The sequence below is a fragment of the Falco biarmicus genome, chromosome 8 (genome assembly GCF_023638135.1).
Source record: "Falco biarmicus isolate bFalBia1 chromosome 8, bFalBia1.pri, whole genome shotgun sequence".
Classification (NCBI taxonomy): domain Eukaryota; kingdom Metazoa; phylum Chordata; class Aves; order Falconiformes; family Falconidae; genus Falco; species Falco biarmicus.
In genome coordinates this window covers 43712818-43735110 of record NC_079295.1, presented here as the reverse complement: position 1 = coordinate 43735110, position 22293 = coordinate 43712818, and the positions used below count along the sequence as shown (strand labels likewise).

At 39.6% G+C, this 22293-nt stretch overlaps 1 protein-coding gene across 2 annotated transcripts in view; it reads right to left on the bottom strand.

Annotated features, from left to right (window-relative positions):
* GPD2 (glycerol-3-phosphate dehydrogenase 2) overlaps positions 1–22293 on the bottom strand; it is a 64313-nt gene that overhangs the window by 10596 nt on the left and 31424 nt on the right. For both annotated transcript variants that reach the window (XM_056349649.1, XM_056349650.1), the window contains exons 7-12: positions 10002–10166; positions 9097–9241; positions 4021–4214; positions 1144–1278; positions 728–903; positions 79–210 (exon numbers count right to left, since the gene is read on the bottom strand). In XM_056349649.1, coding sequence (XP_056205624.1) covers positions 79–210; positions 728–903; positions 1144–1278; positions 4021–4214; positions 9097–9241; positions 10002–10166 — 947 coding nt within the window. The remainder of the gene's footprint in view (positions 1–78; positions 211–727; positions 904–1143; positions 1279–4020; positions 4215–9096; positions 9242–10001; positions 10167–22293) is intronic.

Genomic DNA, 22293 nt, shown 5'->3' with positions numbered 1-22293 from the left:
AGAGCAAGACTGACCTGCTCTAGAACCTGTTTATCCCAAGAAGAGAATCAAAGAACATTATATAGTTTTTCCACGTACCTCAGCTTCAATATAAGGAAATTCTGACACAAGACGCTTCCCAACAATAGGCCATCTCTTTCCTGTAACTTGGGCTATTTTGGCCACTTCAAAAGCCTTGTCACCATAGGTTGAAGCTAGATGCTGAGCCACCTATGGAGTTCAAAACAAATTCAATATGCTTCTGAAAGAATAACAAATATACATGTTTTTCTTGTCAATTCTCTTATCAGCAATAAGAAACAGGCTGAAGAAGTTATTAGATTTTGATTGTGTGGGAAGAAACTATTTTTGCTGTGAATGGGTTAGATCAGCACTGACACCACTGCATATGTATCAATGCAACTGTGACCAATGATGCTCCGCTCTTCTGCTACGCTGTGATCACATCTGAGGTATAGCTTTTGTTGGGCTCCAAGACGACAGACCCCAGCATGTCAGAACATTTTAAAGCAGGAAATAGTCAAGATTAGGAGGAAGGGAAAAGGGAAGAAAAGAAGAACAATTACTAAAATGTATTTTTGTTAAAACTATCTTTGCCCCAGCCAGATAATAAGCTCTTATTAGGTTCAACAGACCTTTGTACAAGTTATGCTGATATTAAATTTAGTGGAAAAACAAAACCCTCCAACACAGAAACATCAGAGCATCAACAGACACCATGACTCACCTCACTTTCAAGTCCATAGTCTTGGACCAGCCTAATGTAGAGAGTGGGACTCCAGTCCTCAGCCCCTTGTAGCTGCAGTCTAATAGTTTTACTGGAACCTGCCTTCAGATCATGTGCCTGAACAGCTGCATCGATGGCATCCTGTGCCATGGCACGGTAGGTTGTCCACTTCCCACCTGTAACCACACATTTACTTCTTTATTTGCGGAATGCAAGAAGAATACAAAGGCAGTATGTACAATATATATTTCACATCTTCATTACTAGACTTGCTCTAAAGAGCCAGTCATGCTACCACTGACAGATCATTATCTAGTCATAGGTACATGAAGGATTAACCTGTAACAAGAAAAGTTTTGAATAAAATACACTGGGAAAGCCCAACAAAGCTATACCTCAAAGAGAATTTCCAGTACCTGCTATCGTGACAAGGCCACTATCGCTAATTGTAACAACATGATTCCGGGATATTGACTGTGTGTCTTTGGAGTTGGGGTCTGTGACCAGAGGACGAATGCCACTCCATGCTGCCAACACGTCTCCTCTTCTCACTGTCCAGAACCAAAGATCAGCCAAAGTCAGCCAGGAACTGATGGGTATTATTATCTCCTATCCCTCCCACGGTCCTTGTGGCATTGCCTCCGAGTAGATACCTGCTGTGAAACAAGGACTGTACCACACAATGCTTGTTAGCTGAGCAACTCACCAAGCTGGAGAAGATTCTCCAAAGTAATGGAATAAGCTGGGCTCCAGAATTAAAAACAGCACTGCCCTGGCTGGTATCAGTAATATTCTCTAGCCCAAAGCAATATCAGAGACAGAAAGGTCTGTTTTTCACACGGTTAAAAATCCAACAAAACAGAGACATCCTGGGAATGGATTGACCAAGAAAGATTCAACTGCTAAATCCACTGATCAGCTCAAAAAAAACCCAAACCCAAAAAACAAACCCTAACAGAAACAACACAGAGCCCCCAGCACTAAGTCTTCTCCTTGTTTGCTTGTGCTGACAGGACAGTCATACAGAACCACAGAAGATCTCAAGTTGGAAGTACCACTGAGTCCAACTCCTTACATTACATTTCAGAAATCAAAATAAAGTTCTTTCCACATGAGTGTAACATTTGCTTTTAGGACTTCAAAGGTTTTCCTCTAGCTTGTAGGTTATTTTTCCAAGTTTTCTTCTTGACAGGTCATCTTTATCCACAGCTTTAATCATAAGTGCAGTTACACAGATAGACATGGAGGAAATTTATTGGCAAGGTTGTGGCTGGCTGTAGCACATCCCCAAAGCTTGTACCCTTACGCCAGCGCTTGTCACGGCACAGCAACCCAAGAGAGCCCAGCTGCCTTGTCAAAACCACCCAACAGAAGTCCACATCTCCTAACACAACTGCCTCTTGCAGCCCTGCCTTCTCTTCCTCCTTATCGCTGCATCAGGAACACCATGCCACTCCACAAGAAGCCTGACCTAACGGCCATTTACTACTTTGTTGCCCTGTGCTACTCTTCTGCTTCCTGTCCAGTTACAGGTATATCCCCAAGACCAACCCTGACTTCTCAGTAAACTTGGAGGAAGAAAACCTGAAGGCATCAAGTAGTCACAAAAGCCCTTCCCATTTGTAGAGAAATACCATAGCCTCCAAAAGTCACCTTTTTAAATATAAAAAACATTGGACAAATAGAGAATTTAATGAAATTAATTTTGTTGCTTATTAAATTTGCAATATTAAGATTGACAGATTTACTTTATACTGAAGTCTTTGGAGCATATTTTTGTTACACAACTTTCAAATAAATGGTAATTGAAAATCAGTAAAAGGGTGTAAAAATATCCCCCAAAGAACACCAAATAGATTTCAGAAATCAATGGTGCTCTGCCAGCATGTTTAACCTGCCAAAATGAAGTGTTAATCACAGAAATAAGATACCATATTACGTTTATAAACTAATGAAACTAGAAAAAGCAGCATGCGTGACACTATAATTAAACAGTTGGAACACATCCAAGCCTGTGTAAGTTGATAACCCTGGCACTGTCTCTGGCAGCAAAAAGGCAGGTCTGCAGTGAGTTGATATGGCCAGCACAGTTGTTAATTCAATAACAACCAATCTATAAACACTGCTAATTGCATATGTGAAAAACAGCGTGCACCTAGGTAGGTTTCATTCAAAAGAATTAAACACTTCATAATGTACTTCTGTAAAATAACTTGCAAAATCTCCATCTTATTCCCATTCTTAACTCTACCAGTCTGGCCTACTGCACTTACTTATTATCGACTTCTGCTGAAGAAACTCAAGGTACATTTCCTGAAGACTTTTTTTGAACTTCACACAATACAAAGCCATCAATTATCCACTTCAGGAAAAATCTAGCATTTCCAACCTCCAGACAGCAAGTTTTCCTAAATGTTGCAGAATGTTGCAATGTTACTGACCCAGTGCTTTTCAGATTTATTTTAATGCTGCTACTACAACAGAAATACAAAAGTACAAATGCTTTCACAGAATAATCAAATAAAACCCATCCTCACTATGAAGGAAAGAAACATCTCTCCTTTAAACCAGCATTGAGTCAAAGCAGGCCAGCATCTTACAACAAATGTGTTTTCAGCTCAGCTACCGAAGGCAACAACTATCAACAAGTAATTTTTATAAACTCTCCTTTCTTCCCATTGTACTTTCCCCTCCCCCTGAAATCTGACACTATTAGATATTCACCATATCAAGAAAAGTAAATTCTAAGAATAAAGTGCCTAGAAAATGGAAATAAAAACAAAGACATGGGAAAAGTCAGGACAATTTTCAGATATTCACCATATCAAGAAAAGTAAATTCTAAGAATAAAGTGCCTAGAAAATGGAAATAAAAACAAAGACATGGGAAAAGTCAGGACAATTTTCCCTTTAAGAAAAACAGGTGAATCACTTGATGTACTTGTGTTGATGTATGACCAAACTGTCCCAGTCCTGCAAACCTTGACCAGAATGACCTGGCCGTGCAGCTGGACAGCTAGCCCCAGGGAGGTGAAAGGTATGTGAAATCTGAACATGCAACTGTCAACAGATTCGCATTTAAATAGTCCAAGTAGTGCAGGTATATCGGGCAAAGCATCATTTTATAGCTCATGATGACACTTGTGACCCACCTGTTTTAAAAACTCCCAGATGCACAAGAACCATAGCTATCAGAGTCACAAAAAAAACGGAAGACAGACAGCACTTACTCAAACTGAAATGCCACAGACTCATCAGTACCTTCCCAGGGAAAAACAGCTGACAAAAGTTTACCTTCAACATCAACACTAAGGTAGTTGCGCACTTCATTCAAAATGAAGTTTATATCTTCTTCTGTTGGTATGGGATGGGAAGTGACATCAGTTGGGCTGTCTGTGGTCCCTGCAATAGTCATCTTCTCCCATGGCAGGAAGAAAATCACTCTACCATCACTGGTGGCTGGGTCAAGCAGACCCATATTATCAGGGCTGAAATAAAGAAGGGACATGGTTCAAAACAGGTCAGGCATATCCAGGGATTCTGGTTTTGCACACCTGGTACCCCAGATAAGGTATTAGAATATTACCTTTGTTCTTAGATCAAATTATTTAAAATAAATAAATAAAATTTAAAAAAAATCAGAGATTTCACATGTGGCCATGACCTGACTTTATATGGTAGTCCCAGAAGATCTGAGAGAAATAAGGCCCTTGAATGTGATGCTCAGATTTACTACAATTTGATTTCCTAAGCAAGCTAGTAGACCACAACCTTAAATCGAGCCATCAGGCCTTTGGCACGTCACATCTCCATTCACTCTGGAAAATCTTGCTCATTGCAATTTCAAATACAAACATTTGAAAATTTTAAAACAATTACTTGAAACTCATTAGAAATGAACAACTGCTTTTAATCAAAAAATGGACAATCGTCTATATTATGCCACAAAGGAAAGGGTAGGCTGAAATGGAATGCACAATAAAATGGAAGAAGTAAGCACAGAACCCCAGTACTGTTTTGATGCATCTAGGTATGTCACATGAAAATTTAAAGATGAAATATTATTAACCCAAGTTATCAATTATCTGCACCCTAAACAGAAGACAAAAGACATACATAATCCCAATGACTTCTACACCCTGTATTCACAAAGAACGTAGGGCAGGAGGGGGCGAGCGTTAGCAACGGACAGAAAAAGTAAAGAAAATAAGAGAACAGCAACAGTGAAATCATAAGCATTATGAGTACATTTGAACCCTAAACTTCCAGTGATACCACAGCCCGAGTTTGTTAACCACCTGCCACTTCAACAGGGATGAGCACCCACAGACTCCTGAGGGATTCTGACCAAGAATTATACTCTGAATGCTCCCCGCTCTTGCATTCCTGAATGGGGAATCGTGTTTTGAGGAAAAAAAAAAGACAAAAGAGACACTAACTGGATACTGCTATTCAGAGATTTTTCATTTGTTTATGCCAGTACTACAAACAGAATGATTCAGTAAAATGAAGAAAAAACTGTAATTCTTCGTACAGGAAAATTTATGTATCAATGTTTTCTGGTATAACATCAAAACCAAAAATAATCCTCAGGTACAAAACCATTTATCCTCATGAATTATTAAATAGCTCTGCTTACATTTCAGAAAACAAAAGGCTTCTATAGACATTTCAAAGTAAACAGCTTTTATATATGAAAACATTTAAGTTGCCCCTTTTTTTGTTCATTTTCATTCAAAGGAAAGATGTGGACTTCCCTTTCAGGTGCTGGAAGTCCTTGTAAAAACATTTGCAGTCTGTTTAGCAGTCTTCAGGTTTTGCATCTGTTTCTGATAATGGAAGGAGGCTATAGGAGGTACATGGAAGGAGGATGGGGGGGTATGTCAGTGGTGGTAAGGACCATCAGAGGGGAATAATTCAATGGACTCAAATAACTAGTAACAGAATAAGCTGAAGGCAGACAAAGACCTGCTTGGATATCAATTACCTATTCAAGAGAGCCACAAGCTGAATCACTGAATATTTTGTTTTTAGGAAGTCTGAACTGATTACTGAAGGTAAGTTTTCAATATCTGGAAAGGCTAGAAGAGAAGCTGAAAATTTTATACATAGCATGTATATTAGAACTTTTTTAAATGATATTTATAGACAGCTTAAGCATACAGTTGGAGAAGTACAATTTGATAGGGGAAGTCAACACAGATTTGTGAAAGGTAAATCGCGTCAGACAAATGATTACTTTTTAAAATGAAAAAGCTATTGATTTAGAGACAGAGAAAACTAGAGATTTAATATACAGTATCAGAATATTCAGAAAACTTAAAAAAAGTTGTACTTTGAGAAAATGTCTAATGTGATTTTGTAAAAGCTGTTAAAAATAAGGAAGAGAAACAAGTAAAGACTTAAAACTAAGCTTCACTGCAACACCTATGGACTTAAGTGTTTTCCATCAGATTACACAGCAAATGATAAGAAAGGATGAAACAGTTTTCCATGTGATGATTAACTTACTGAATTAATGACTACCAGCTGTCCTGGTAAGCGCTCTCAATTTCCTATTACTATGCTTGTTTCATCTTATATAAATAACTGAAGAGCCACTAAAACAAATGTAAAATAAGGTGCTTCCCATCAAAAAGAAGCATCCTAATACCTAAATACTGGCTGTTCTGGAATGTCTCTAGAGTCATGCCACTACACACCAAGAATAATTCTGAAACAACACATTTTTATAAGACATGAATTCTTATGATTACAGAATGGATGCGAGCTACAGCAATATCAGCCATTGCAAGATTTCTCTAGTAATTTTGAAAGACTATAAAGACTACTAACATGGGTAAGTTCAGGATTGTAAACTCTAATATGAGGTATAAATTAATGTCTTTACACGGAAATAAGAGTAGCAAATGGTCTTGGAGTATAATACAGATGGCTCTGAAGTGACTGTCAGCAAAACAAACATCAAGGTACCCAGCCTAACGATAAAGCAAGAGTATGATATTTAAGAATTGACTGAAAACAACTACTTTTTAAAAAGCCTCCTTTCCTAAAAAAAAATGCAGTTAAATTGGGCAATATATGTCGAACATATGAGAAATCAGGAAGAAATCTTGGAAAGAGATGACTGAAGTATACATAGAACGTAAGAAGCTATAGACTACTGAACTAGACAAGATGATTCAGCTGAAGGACAGATCTGAACTCTTGAGCTTGAAGTCAGTACATGGTTCATTCCTAGACATTAAATATGGCATTTTACAGAGCAGACCAGATACACGGAAACCTCTAGTTGAAGAAGCATTTGACCAAAGCACCACAAATGCAGTTAAAGAACAAAAAAGTATCTTTTCGTAGAGTAGAACTAAGGTTTAACACACAAGTTTACCTGGAATCTGGAATGCAAAGCAGAGAGGAAAATTCAAGACAGACATAAACCATCTGAAATTTGGCAGAAAGAAGGGGAAAAAAGTACTGCATTCATAGACGCATTTCAGGCAGGAAGCCTATCTGAACAAATGCAGCCAAAATCCTGTCATTTTAGCAGATAACATACTTAAACAATAGGGAGTGAAAGAGACTTGCATAGCTACTAGAATAGACATGCACGTACTAAAAATAGAATTAATGGGAGGAGGAATAGTGGGACTATTAAGGAAGAACCTAAATGAGTAAGAAACCCATGGGAAACAAATGCATTAGGTTAGCATCAGTTTTACAAAACTTTAACTATGTTTATATATAAAAACCTCTACCTGTTAAAAAAATGTTCATTTGGGTAAGCATGGGCCAAAATTCTATAAAACATTTACCACAAGGCAAATGGACACACTGAAATTACAATCTTTGTTTGTTGAGGAATATTCCTTGGCACCAGAAGACCTGATACAACTAAGATTAAATAACACAAGTCTTTTCTATTTAGCAGACAGCTCCTTGGTTTAAGCTATCCCACTTCAAGGAAATTCAGTACAGTTTTATCTAATCAGCTGTTCTGTGGAGGCAGTATGTGGGTAGATACTATTTTACAAGAAAAGTAATGCCCACATGCTGACATACACAGGGGAACAAGGAGAACAAGAATTCTCTGTAATTCCAATTAAAATTATTAAGTTATTACAGAATAAATAAATTAGAGCCCTCATACATATCAAGCCATCTTCAACTTTGAATTTACAAAGTGAGTCAAAGTCTTAAACCTTTACATGTTTTTGCTGTAGGGCCATAAAATCAATCACACATGCCCTTCTCATAGTATATGAGCAAACCAGGATTACAACCCATTTCCCCACGCTGCTAGTGCTTTACAGCTGCTATCAGGCCATTTTCCCATTTTTCATGTGGAAAGACACCAAAACCCAAAAAAGGAACAGCATGCAAGAGTGATCTTACACTAGGCCAAAACCACCTCGATTTTACAGTCTATGGTCATGCCCTGTTGGGACAGCTCCAGCAAAAGCCACCATGTTGTGCACTGAAAGTCTAAATTCATATTCACAGAGGAGTGCAATGATGATATGGAAGGCATTATTGTAAAGTGCACTGTATCAACAGAATTGGGATAAGTCTATAAATGTGAATTTCCATTAGGATGCTAATGACTTCAGAAACCAAAGGTAATATTTGAGTTTCAACTGACATAGCTTATGTGGTAGAAAGGGATTTGGTTCTGCACAGCAAATAAGGAAAGAGAGCGCTCTCAGAGTGCCACGGGAACCTCTTCTGCAACAAGGGCAGCAGAGGGAGGCAAGTCCTTTCCACCAAAACAACCATGGGTGTGTGTCCACCGCAGTGTCAGAATCTAATCATGTTATTTTGAACTACTCATTACAGTGCTTACGTGCTGCATTCATACTTGCTACAAGTGGAGTCGTAATGTGGCAGGGTATAGTGGCAGAGTGTCATTGCACAGACAGCTTTGTATTTAATAGGACAAGAGTTTTTTTATGAAGGTGGCAACCCCTCCGGAAGGTTTCATATGCTTTTTTGTTTTCTTAAGGTGGGGGTGAACAAGCAGTCAGCACACTCATCTCAAACTCATTATCAAAAAAGGTGCCTTTCACAAGTCTGTTGTAGATGCTTTGCCTAAACACCCTTCTGCTTCAGCACAAGTTCTGCCTTGGTGAGTTTTAACTAAGAACTACAAGGTCTCAGCATTTTCTGAATATGTGAAACTGTTCTTCTAATAGGCACAGTGCCAGAATCCTCTTTTTAAAAATAAATAAATAGATAGATAGATAAATAAATAAATAAATAGAGAATTGTTCATCCAAAACTACCGTAAAACCCACAAATGCATCTCTGCAAGCTTATTTATTACAGGCACCGTCAGAGATTGTTACAAATGGTTTCGGCTTTGAATATCGTTACCTGTAATAACCAGGCATCACAATATGCACGCCTGCACTTGGCTGACAGATGTTTGGTACTTCCTGATCATCCATTTTGCGCACAGAGTCTGTGAAAGGTCCTGTAGCATTGATAACACATTTGGCTTTGACATCAAATTCCTGCCCTGTGAAAGAAAACAGTATCAATCACATACACCATTTGTTTTCCTGCTCACTGACACTCACTATTATTAATCTATCTACGAACTTAACCTACTGTAAAGTATATCGTGCTTGTCTGAACAGAACAGCTGGAATGGTTTTTAAAAATTAACAAAGCTTTCATGTAACACCAGATTTGAAAGAAAATGTTTTGCAGTGAAACACCATCTTATCTGTAAAGGCAGAAGAAGATAGACTGGGTGGGAGAAGTTCAGCTGAAATCTGCCTCTCAAACAAGAGATTTCAGTCTCAACCTGTAGACTCGGTAAATGGGATTATTACTGTACAGCACGTAGCATTTTACAATATCATCTTTGCTTGACAGAAGGGTTTGGATGTAAAGCTTAGTCTACTCTGCCAAAACACTAGGATTTGAGTGAAAAATCTGACAGAAGTTAAACATGATTGACACTAATGGTATGCCACTGCACTCTGGGAAGATGGCTCCTTTGTCGGTTCATTGATATTTACAAACAGCAGTGTTCCCCACTCCTCTCTTGTTTCGTTATCTCTGTGTTTCTCTAACGAAAAGAGTACGGTCTCCTCAAGGGCTGCACTTTCTATTCAGCTGTGGCACAGTACAACCCACCGCAGGTTGCTTCCACCCGCCGAGCAGGGTGATGCAGATGGAAGGGCATGCAGTGCTGCACCGCTCGCCGACCGACCAGCGAAGGTGGGCAGGCGGCTGCCTTTGGGTCCCCGCGCTGCTGGGAAGGCACCCACCTGTTAGGACGTCCCTGCAGCGTACCCCACACACGCGCTCCTTCCCGCTGGCCGGGTCTGTCGTCTTGAGCAAGCGCAGCACTTCAGCGTAATTGGCCGTGGCAGCGCCGTACCTGGCAGCAGTGAGGGCGATGGCGAGGTTCATCCGTGCATCGTTGTGCTGTCCTGCAGCGGGGACGGGACCAGAGGAAGGACACCAGTCACCTCCAGCCATGGACTTGTGGTATGGAAGCGTGTCAGAACCGATCTGTCACATCTGTCCCTGTCACACTGAATAGGCGTGATGGCTGCTCGCATCTAACGAGAATTATTTAAAGATACATTCCCTCTGCTGTGCTGGAGCATCCGACCGCTGTACGGGAAGCAACACACCCAGCTGCGTTACCCACACGGGCCTCTGTAGCACCTGAGACTATGAGACCATACAACACGCCACAGCCTTTGCATGTTACGAAACTGAAAACTAGCACTCAATCGCCTGCAAATTAGGAGCAGACAAATCGCTTTTTTCTTTATCTCTTCCTACGCAATCATGCTGTAATTCTGTAACTGTATCTAAGCATTCGTTTGACAGTCCAACCAGTATTAATCAACAATTCCTACTAGCAAGTGTACCACACAACATTCAACATCCAAGAAACAACCTTCCAGAGACTGTGCCAAATTACCAGCTTCCTGTAACTTTTTTTCTTGTATATGCATTTTAACTTCCCAACATAAAACATAAAAGCATCAAAAAAAGAGAAATAAGTAGACAAGAATTAATGAAGGATCCTTAACATATATCATTAAAGATTTATTACTGAAATTCCCTCGTTAAAGAAAACCAAGAGAGAGGCGGAGGGACCACGAGGGGAAGATGATTAATTACTCTGAAATACTGGCTTCACCTGAGACTTTTGCTATTTATTATTGCCACTGAAGTTAGAAGTCCTGGATGTTGGCTAGAAAGAATTACTATACATTGAAGGGGCCAGGCTCTGTGTGTCCTGAATAATTAATTTACAAGAGGGCTAAACTTCCTGAGGTACGGTTCACTTCCCCACGTGTTTGGACCACTTCTATCAAAGATAATACTGATAAAGTGATAAATTTGTAATAGATATTGTAGTTGATTTATGTTGCCAGCATTCCCAACATTTAGTATAAATGGTTTATGTAAAGTTTGGTCCTTCTGATTCTGCCTGTGCAATCTCAAACCACTGCGCAAATAATCTGTTCCTAGCTAAAAGGGCAAAGTTATAAAGATGGGATCAATGGCCTCAAAGGTGCCACCTCCCCTCCCCAAACTTCTCATTCTAACACAGCCGAGACCATACAGTGCAATCAGTCTTCAACTACAAGAAAAAAAAGTTATGCGAGGCGTACAGAAACAGTAACATGATAAAGCACCGATGAAGAAACAAATAGTAACTTCAATTCAACTAAGCAAACAATGCCCAGAATAAACTGCAAAAAAGAACAGCAGAACAACTGAGCAAGATGTCAAGAAAAGTTGGGGATGCTCCATCACACAAGATGCATAAGACTAAACAACCATCTGTCAGAAGTGGCAGGCAAATCATTAAATAAATGCATCAACATTTACGTTGCAGTAGCATCAGGGAATGGATAAAATGACCTCACGACAGTTACCTCAAACCTTAACGTTTTAGTGCAAGGTTGAGAGAATGTACATCTCATATACAGAGGGAGAAAAAAAGACAAAGAACAGTGACAAGCTGCATTACAGTAGCTGCTTCTATGTAAAGCAGAATACAGCACAGATTCTAAAGTAATCCAGGCCATGCTCCTCCAGCCTGAAGTCGAAGGCTTTTGGAAGTGCAGTGTTCCAAAGACACTCCTCTTTATCGTGGTGCTTGATTTGGGGGACCACCTGACCCACAGGATACTGCAAGTCTTGGCTTCACAGGACAAGAAACCCGTCACAAACCAGCAATGCCACCCTCAAACAAGTGAGGTCTATGCATAAATGAAACCCTGAAGTACCCGTGTCTGTGTGGTAAGATTTATTTTTTTATTGTAGGAGGACTACAAGGCCAAGAGGGTTTCCTTACTATTTCTTGATCCTCCATCAATATGTTTTTGCCATCTGTGCATAAAGTGGTACTCGATACAACTTGGTCATCTCTGGCTAATACAGGGTGTGGGTTCATCACACAAAAGCAGCACAATTTGCAGCATTAGCCAATATTAGTTTTGGTCTATAGGAAGTCTTACTGTTTAAATTTTGCAAGCTTGCCTCTTCCCAGTTTTGTGACTTATTTGGCCAGACCCAAAGCAATCCAGAGAAGCCAATCAGCAGAATAAATCACGTAGAAACAGGTATAATTTCTAAAAAAAACCCCAAACATCTAAGGAACAATTGTTTATTAAGCTCCAAATCCAAGAGCTGCTCAGCATTTTCTTGAAACTCCTAACACTCATAATGTCAGTGAGCTAAGCGCATGTCTGGTGCATTTCAGGTTTTGGACCACTGTGTTCAAGAAAACGTTTTCAGGCTTCTCTGAAACTCTCATTCATTTTCCCCTCATTATTCTGATGTGAGAAATCCCTTGCTATTACTCAATTCTCAGCTGTCCAAAAAGAACTCTGAATGCCTATGTAATGTGTTTGCAGGGAGAGGACTGGGAAATAACCAGTTCCTGATTAACTACACATCTAGAAAAACCACTGGCTTCAGAGTGATGTGGTCTACAGTGTGGAGTCCTAGAGTATTTCATAGTATAAACAGCAGAGATCTGTAGAGGTCTAGATTTGAAAGAAATGAAGAATGACTTACTGGCCCAGAAATTTATCATCTGTGGAGAATAATACTGCGTTTGGTAGAGATGGGGTAACAGTACAAAAGTTTTTTTATACAGGAACAGCTATTTGGTTGGGTTGTGTTTTTTAAACCCACCAACTCACATGTGCACATTTTCCCCCAGACAATTACATTAAGATCCTCCACCTTGTATGCAACTGTCATTTTTTCTCAAAGTCTGAAGAAGCAGTTGCTGTTCTTCCATGCACGCCCCCCATCCTAAAGGTACCACAGTCAGATCAGTTCTTATTACAGCACTATTCACAGTTGACAAAGCATATTTTCTGCTGATTAAAAGCAACAGTCAGTATTTACATGTGTGCCAGTTTGGAATCAGGAATGTTTATTTCAAGGAGATTGGTATGTGTCCTGGTACTTAAATGATCCTTTCTGCTCTAGAGAGAAATAGAAAGATGAAGCAAAGCAAAGATTCTGCATCTCAACCTTTCTGACTTTCCAGTTAAACACTATTCTCCCCACAGATCCTCCAAACCCAAAATAAAAGCATCTCCAAGCTTAGCTTCCTCCAGAACAGCCACATAAAGCTTTCTGGACACGAGCACTATTACCATTTTCAGAAGATGCCCAGGGCACTCAAGGCTAGTTGTGTGATAAATAGCAAGGCAACCAAAAGCTCCTGTGGAAGGTCCTGAATTACCTACTCAGGACAGCTCTGCATCCATTGTCCTTCACAGCAGCCACTGGTGCTCCAAAGCAAAACAACAAAAATAATTACTCCCCCTTGCTACCAGCAGTAATCCCTCTATGATAACATGGGTTTCTTTCCCAAATTTTGTAAGTCAGAAAGTTATTTTATAACAGAATGGCTAAGCTAAATTAATTTGGCATCTTTTTTCCATAAATGAGTAGGCTCCTGCATATCTCATAACTAACCTGTAGGCAATATAGTGAAATTATAATTATGACATTCACCAACAGCAGATGTTCATAAACACCCTGCCCTGGAGAGGTCACTGCTGCTTCAGTCCTGTTGCCCAAGGGCTAGTTTTGAAAGCACTTGTTTGTAGTATGCGTGTCAGTTGTCAGCTGGATGCATCTCAATGGTGGTGCAAAAGGCAGTCATACCTCAGCATCTTTGGAAGAAGCGTCCAAGAGCCAACTGATGGAACATGCTGAGTTTTCTTTACAACTTCTCCCACGACAGGTCTCAAAAATAAGAGGATGTTTAAACCCTTAGTTATTTCTAGCAAGAAAAATTGAAAGAATCATCCATCTCATTATTCATTATTGTCATCTGCTTGTAATACAGTAACAATGGAGTAATACTTTGATTTGTATTAAGGGCAGTCAACCTAGCTTTTAATGAAATGCTGGCCTAAGTGCTTTCACCAAATTAACACTGAATCCTCTTTAAAAAATCCCTTATTCTTAGAAGGCATACTGCTGAAGACATTTAGTGTGCAAAGACATTTTGTGTAAGTGTGTCCTACATCATGGTGAAACCAACAGTGATGCCATTTGGTTTATAATTTCTTTTTTGTGTAATTTAGGAAAATTCTATTTTCATTCCTTAGTAGCAAATGTTGTACTTCTTCAAAGACGAACAGACAATGCTTCCGTTGGCACTAAAAGAATCCTCCCACAGAGTGCACATAGTGTACATTCAATTTTATTTTTATCAATGCTGAGCCACTGCCAGTAGTGGTAACAAAGCCCACAGACTGTAGAAATTTGTTTGTGACTGATGCAGTAGAGTTGTGTGAAAACCACAGTATTAATAAGGCACTCTGGTAGTTCTAGTATATTCTGTCCTGTGTCACACTCTGACACCTATTATGCTTACACCAATTCCTGCTTTCTCTGTTGCAACTCTATTCAGTTGAAGATCAACAGCACAGAGTAGCCAGTGACTGTATCTTTTTTTAAAAAGCTGGAAGCTCTTTTAATCCTAAGAGGGTAGCTTTTGTTCATTATAAACTTTTAATGATATAAATATATATATATATATAAATAAATACATACTTATATTTATACTTCACTACTGAGTATACTTGCTGTGTGACAATTAGTCTTGAAATAATGCACGTAAGCAACTGCCACAAACATGGCTTTGGCTCCTACTGCAATGGCACAGCTGTAATATGTGGGTTTGCAAACTTCTTGCTTTAAAGAGCAGGCTGGTCCCTGCAACAGACATGAAAGCCTTCTCACCTTTCCACAATTTACAGTCTTTTCTGATTAGGCATATCTAGTTATTGCTGTGGAGGTCAAGTTTAATGGAGAGTTGGAAATTAGCCATGCAAAAAACTATATGACAGTCTTAATGAACATTCAAGAGGGCAGATCCTTCCATAGAACCACCTACCAGGCTTCTTTTGAAAGGAAAAATACATTAACAGAAATACTTGAATGATACAACTAGGCCCACAGTACGGTCACAATTCTATATCCCTACATAATGCAGCCGTACAAATAAGCAGGTGTGGGGTTTTTGTCTTCTTTTAAAAAGCTGAGGGGATAAAGGCAAAATAAATACTTGCAAATTAATCTCTTGCATGTACGTTGCTCCTTTACTGACACCAGTGAGCTCCACTTACTTAGCTAGAATACTCAGCTGCAACTCATGAGGCAGTCACTTGGATTTGGAACATACCCAAAAACCTATCACTCAGCATCAAGACAAAGATATTACTGGATCACCGCAATGACACCCATTGTCCCCAAAAGCACGGATATCCTAAAAGCTATGTTAAAACTATATTTCTGTACCTGTACGTTATATTCTCACAGCAGCCTTGCACTAGATAATTGCGTGCATATAGTGAAGAAAAGCAATGCACAAAGTCAAGTAATTTCACGTGCATGGAAGTTTTCTTGCTGTGTATATGCAAACTTTACCAAAACCCTACCAAGTTTAAGGCTAATGAGTGATAATTATACATTACTATAGATAACTAAGTTACCAGGACTACCCGTTATCCTCTAATTTTTAAATAAGTGCTTAATTGCATGAACAGTTTTATTACAAGCATTAAAACAGGAACTCAACATCTGTTGTACATATGGAAATCAGTTACATCCAAGTTTAGGCATTATGAATCAGCTGGAGTGACTCAAAATTGTTCCAGACTTCTCTGAGAAAGAAGTCAGCAAGTTCTTTTCCCCAAACATAAGTAGAGTAAGGTCAGAGGTAAACATCGAATTTGACTTGTGAGTCACAAGTCATTAAAAATGCCCTCAGACCTGAACTATTTCTTGCTCTCTGAATCACATGAAACTTAAGTCAAAAATTCACTGAAAACTAACAGACTTTCTAGGATACGTAGCAAGCACACATTTGTTCTTGGACTGCTTCAGAGGGAAGAGCCTTCTGACTCAGTTAAATCAGTTCCATCACACCCACATATAACAACACAGCAATATCACACCAGACTGTTAATAAGTGTCATACAAATCATGTATAAATTGAATTCTGCTTTCCACAGTGATATCCGTGCTGCTGAAATATGGCCCAACCAGGTGGGAAGAATGATACAGAGCTAAATATGCACTTTGCACCGGAAAGAACCACACACCCCACATATTTTAGGTCTTACAGATCTGCCCTGAGATGCAGGTATTTTCAGCCCTCACTCTGTAGGAGCTTTAATGGAAAGGAAAGCCTTCTCACAGGTAAATTTATGGTAACATTCAAGCTCAGATTTGACACATCAAGTTTAAATAATCCAGTAGCAGTCATTTTAAATAATTTCTGCTTCCTCCATTTAGCACCATCTTAGGCCACAAGAAATAAACTTCCCTTTTCCTCCGAGCCATAGAGGTGAAGAGGTAACCATCAGCATCTGACTTCTAGGTTCTGCTCCTCAAGGGTCTGAAAGAACTAATGCCCATTTACCAGTAACAGCTACATTTATCAAACCTTAACACACACAGCTTGAGAGCACACTGCAGAGACCACCCAAGGTGCAATGTAACCACTATTTTACAAGACAAGCTTAGGGAACTTAAGAAAGTCAAGATTATATTCATCAACCAAGATTAAAGGAATGAAGGAACCTATGACCAAACAAATTGCGTGTATGGATAAAAACAAGCAAGATCACAATGAAGATTAGGAAATGAAAGTATGATACATTCCAACTTACATACAGAATTATAAACAAATGAGTAACACAAGCAAGAGACTGGAAGTCCATAAAAGCTTTTTTAAAAAAAAACAACAACAACAAAAAAACAAAACAAAAACTAAAAACCACAACACCCTGAGAATGTCTGTCTAATCAAGTCTACTGCCAAGTTACAGTACAGAAGCTAAAACTTGTACGGAAACTAAGATATCAGAATACAAAAATAAGCTGCAATATCCAGGCACATCAAGTGAGAGACAAAATTTGGAATTACTGTTCTGTGCTACTGCTTTATAATTATGTTGTTTCCCACTTCTTTTGTATCAGCCTTCAACTTGTCACTACAATCATATTGCAATGTCAGTGTAAGTAAAAGCACAGTGTTAAAATGAAACTAAACATTGTCACTGTCAGTTTACGGAAACCACGCTAAAATGTCACCGTGCACAACTGTCACAGCAGTTCTGCTGCGGCCATGCCACCGTGCCAGAAAGAAACGTGATGATGTCAACAGAGCTCACTGCATACCCGCATGGCACAAGAGCTGACTAGTACTCCCAGCGCTCACGTTAACAGCCTAAATTTGGGGCAAACTTAACTTTGAGGCAAAGTTTGCTTTGCACACCGCAGTAGCTATTTTTTAAGCCTAAACAAAGCAGCGATCGGTTTGTCAGCTATCACATGCTGTGTTCAGCAGGTGGGACACACATGAGACCGGCCAGGGGTGGGGGGGACCAGCCAGGGAGCAAGAAGTCACGGGAGGGCCAGAGTGCTGTGCCAGAGCTGGGCAGAGGCAGTGAAGCCGCCAAGGGCAGGGACGTGGCACGCTGCAAGTGCCCGGGACAGGCAGGCAGGTGCCAGCTGGAAGGGATCTCCTGCACCAAGCGGAGAGCAGGCAGAGCTGCCACGGGGGGAGGGATCCACCCCATCTGTTCAAATGCCGCTGCCTGATCAGACAATTCTCCCCTGAACCTAGAGAAACCCAGCGCGCGAATGGATACAGGAACAGGCTGGGCGAGGTGAACTCTGCTGATGGGAGCGGAGGAGCGTGGCGAGGAAGATGAGCAACATGCACGTCCCCAGCCCCTCCCGAGGACCAGGGTTGCTCTGGACCCATTATGCTGACACAGGGACAGCCACCAGAGCAGGGGAAGAAGCAGCAAGACGTACAGGCATCCCATAATCTGTTTTCCTTCAACATACATATAACGATACCTACAATACGGAACCGTGTACATATTAACTAATGACCGACCATTAAGTTCACATAAAATGCACACATATAAATTACAGCAGAGTTACATGCTTCAATGGAGTCTTTCCCCTAAAAGCCACGACACACTGGGGAACGCTCAGATGTTTGTGGCACAATGTGCAAATAATGTCATTTTGCTCAGGAATAATCTTAAATCTTTTAGGTAACATGATCTGAAGAATTATTCCCCGTTCTCTTCTTAAGGGACACAAAACCCATCCTTTGCTTATATGAGCATTAAAAAAAAGAAAAGAGAGGGGCACAGAATTCACTAGAATATTCATCATTTCCAACCTTAAACCCAGAGCGTACAAACAGACGAATCCAGCAAGTCAGAGAGCAAAGCCAATTTAATCTGTGGCTCCCCTGAGGTAAATGTAGTTCACAGTCCTGCCCCCACCCCAACCTCAGCCATAATCCCTGCTTCCTGGAGGTAAGAAAGCACTGGAGTGAGGAAAATTCTGCAGCAGGATATAATGATCCAAAATGACAGGGACAATAATGACAATGAATTTCATGTCTCCCAGTCATGAGCTGGGGATGCTTGACTGGGCTGACTTACACAATTAAATTGTTACAGGTACAGCAGGAGATGCAGTTATCATCTGCATGCTTTTGGGAAGGATGCCTCCAGCAAAAGGAAGAAGAGTGCTGCGGATGCACGGTCCCTTTTGTTCGGGGCAAACGGCTGCTCCTGCAGGGACGTTCATGTGGCTGCACCCGTTGACAGAGGCAAAACTGGGTTAAAGATGCAAGCCATTTTAGGCTATTGATTTTATCCCTTTTGAAAACAATAAAAAAGCTCTGACGGATAAAGCACAGTATGACTTGAGTCACCGTGCACTGAGAAACATTACAAGCCAGCAGAGACCCAACGGATTCTACCAGAGAGTTGGGAAGCACCGTTTATAACGGATCCCCACTAGTGTTCATACTAGTGCTGGCAAGAAAAAAATCCTACCACTTCCATCGCTTCAGCTGGAGACCTGCATTCCATTTTACATGCATTCCACTAGAGGAAGCCAGCGTTACCTTTACGAGCCCTCTCATAGCAGGCTGCCGGTTTTCTTCAGGATTTTACATACAACTCTATTATATAGAACATGGGACAAAATGTATTTGAAAGCAACGGGATATGGAGAATACGCATAGTATTTCCCAGGTTATACCTACGGTTAGTGTGCCTGCAAGGCTTCTCTCATTCATCCAGCTTCAGTTTTGAAATACCAAGAAATATGGTTAGCCGTGTATTTCACCTATAGAAAGTATTTTTAGTGACAAACTGTCAAAGAGTTTTTATATCCAGGGAGGGAAAAAAAGTCATACACTTGTCTGCATCTGTAATAGGGTAATACCCCTATTACAGCTCAACATTCGCAAAATATTAATTTGTCAAATATGAATTATAAAGCTATAACATTTCATAATTCAGGACACACTCAAACACTAGGAAAAATAGCTACAAGAGCCCAAATAAAAAAAAAGCATTTATTCCATTTTTGACAGCTTAATGAATGCCCTACTCTTTTGCATTGATTTTTGTGTGTATGTCCGTCTGTGTGTGTGCATGTGTGCCTGGGAAGGATTTCTCATGGGGTTTGCTGTAAACAAGGAAAGCTAAATCCTCTGCCAAAGCTTCCTTTTCTACCTTTAAATAACCTCCATATTAAAATATTTCAGGAGAGAATATATACAAAAAATAAACAAAAATTACTTACATTCCAGCAAATATACTGGAAATTCATAGAACAAGACATTAAGCAATCAAATACCCTGATGTGACAACACAGTCACACAAGTGGTATATGTTAATTCGTGCTTTCAGAAAATAGCAGTAAATTCAAAGAGCAGGGTCAACAAAGCCCAAAAATCTTAAATTCAGGACTGATTCCAGAACACAAGTTTTCCTTACACACCTAAAGGCTCATCTTGCAAGGCAAAAATATGTTAACAAAGAGGTCTGCAAGCACCTGGAGATAGAAAAATAATGCATCCTAAAAATAATTGTGCCACTTAGAATTTCTAAACACTTTAAATTGAAATATTCTGGCCAGCTGGACCTCTGCTTTAATGTTTTTCCTAGTTCTTAACATAATGAACTATATATAATTTAAATGGAGATTAATTCTTCCATTTAAAGTGCTTTAAAATAATTCTGCCTATGATCTTGAGATCTCAGCCCAGCATCGCCATAGTGCCTCTTCTCCAGTCTTCCTTGAGCTACGTAAGTGGAACTGACAGATCACTGCTCAGATAGCAGCCACGTTCTTCCCCCAAAATGTTGCCTTTTTGCTATTCAGGAGTATCCTAATACCAACAAATGCTAAATGAAGTCTGACATGTACCCCTAAGAAACAAACTTGTAAGTTGTGGCTTCAAAGAAAACCTTGAATAAATAGGACACATTGTGTACACCCAGGCTAACATCCAACATATGCTTTAGTTTCCTGATGCCGAGACAGAGCAAGAATAGCCTCTGGTAAAGTCTGTGATTTGCTGTTGCTGGTACTTCAAACATTTATAATGTACTTTTCCCTCCCACCCACCCCCACCCCCCCAAAAAAAACCAAAACAATTTTAAAAATGTAATTAAGACAACCACAGCAACATTATTATTTGACATGCCACTAGTTTGATCAACAATTACAAAACAAAACAAAAAGCTTTCCCGATCTTTCCTCTGCAGAAGAACATTGTCACCAAAAAGTCACAACTGGACAGGTGGTTTTATCAAACAAAACCATTCATTATGTAGGTTACTTTTTTAATTCTTCCCTTTGGTGGTGGTGATCAACATGCCAGACAGCAAGACGCTGCTAGTAGGTGCTGTTAACAACTACAGATACAGGGAAAGTATGATAGAAATAGGCAAGAAAAAAAGATAAATCTACATTCAACTGCACATACACAGTCAGTTAAGACACACCATTCTTAAAAGGCCAATTTATTTATTCATTATTTAGGGAAGACAGAGAAAGGATGGACAGAGAAGACACAGATATGACCTACTTTAAGACAGGTACAGATACACACACACATATATATATATAAAATTTTGTCATTATTTAGTGGCTTTATTTTATGACTAATCCTTCTGAAAGAACTAAAAGGAGTTCAATTTGATCTTATCATCCCTTTCTCCTCTTTAAGGAGGATTTAAGTTCAATTCCCTTTCCCTTTTGTCCTCCATGTCTCCAAATTCAGGGCATGAAGGTATAATATTAAACGGTGCTTGCTGAAACATTATGACTTAAAACAAATTCACTGTGGACAGAACACAGTTAATTGATCACAATAAAATAACATGTTACAACACAGCATGAGTACACATACACCATGGGCCACAGGCTGACCTACAGAGAAGTCACTGCAGATAAAATTTAGTTCTGAAATGTAGCATGTTAAGAATTGATTTAACATTGTAGCTGGAAAGTTTTTATTCTGGATTAGGTACAGCCTCAAAGAACCCAAATGTACATTATGAACTCACAAATTTGATACTTTCCTTCAGAACTACTTTAGCCTTCTAGGAAAATGAGGTTTAGTGGAGCTTTGAGAATTTCTTTAATTTTTTCACTGCAAAACACCGTTTCTTTAAATTCCGCACTAAAAATGTGGATAACCAAGCTGTACTCTTACAAGGAAAGCAAAATAAGGCCAGATATACTGGCATGAATAAGTAGCTTCACTGGCAGCAAAACTTAAAAGTCTATTTTCGATATCTCTCATCAAATTAGTCCAAGAGTCCTGCTAGCATTGCAGCTATTCCTCTGAAGGAGAACTGTTAAGATGCTCTGTCAGCTACCTGACTTTATTGAGATTTGTATGAATAAACAGAACAATTACACAATCCTCTTTCTCTTTAAACTGTTCTTCAATAATCCTGTACGTTTCCTTTTTCTTTCTCTTTTTTTTTTTTTACACTTCTTTGTGTCCAATATGCAGAGTGCAGGTTTGTCTCTTATTGCTTGGGAAGTCAACAAAACCATCAGAGACATCTCTCAGTCATCCAGAGTTCTGCACTGTATTGCTACACAGATGTTTTCCACTAAAACTCCACATGGTTATCTTCATGCTGAATTTTTAGATTTATTGTAACACTGTTTAAAATAATTACTCATCCAAGAAATCTGAAAACTAATG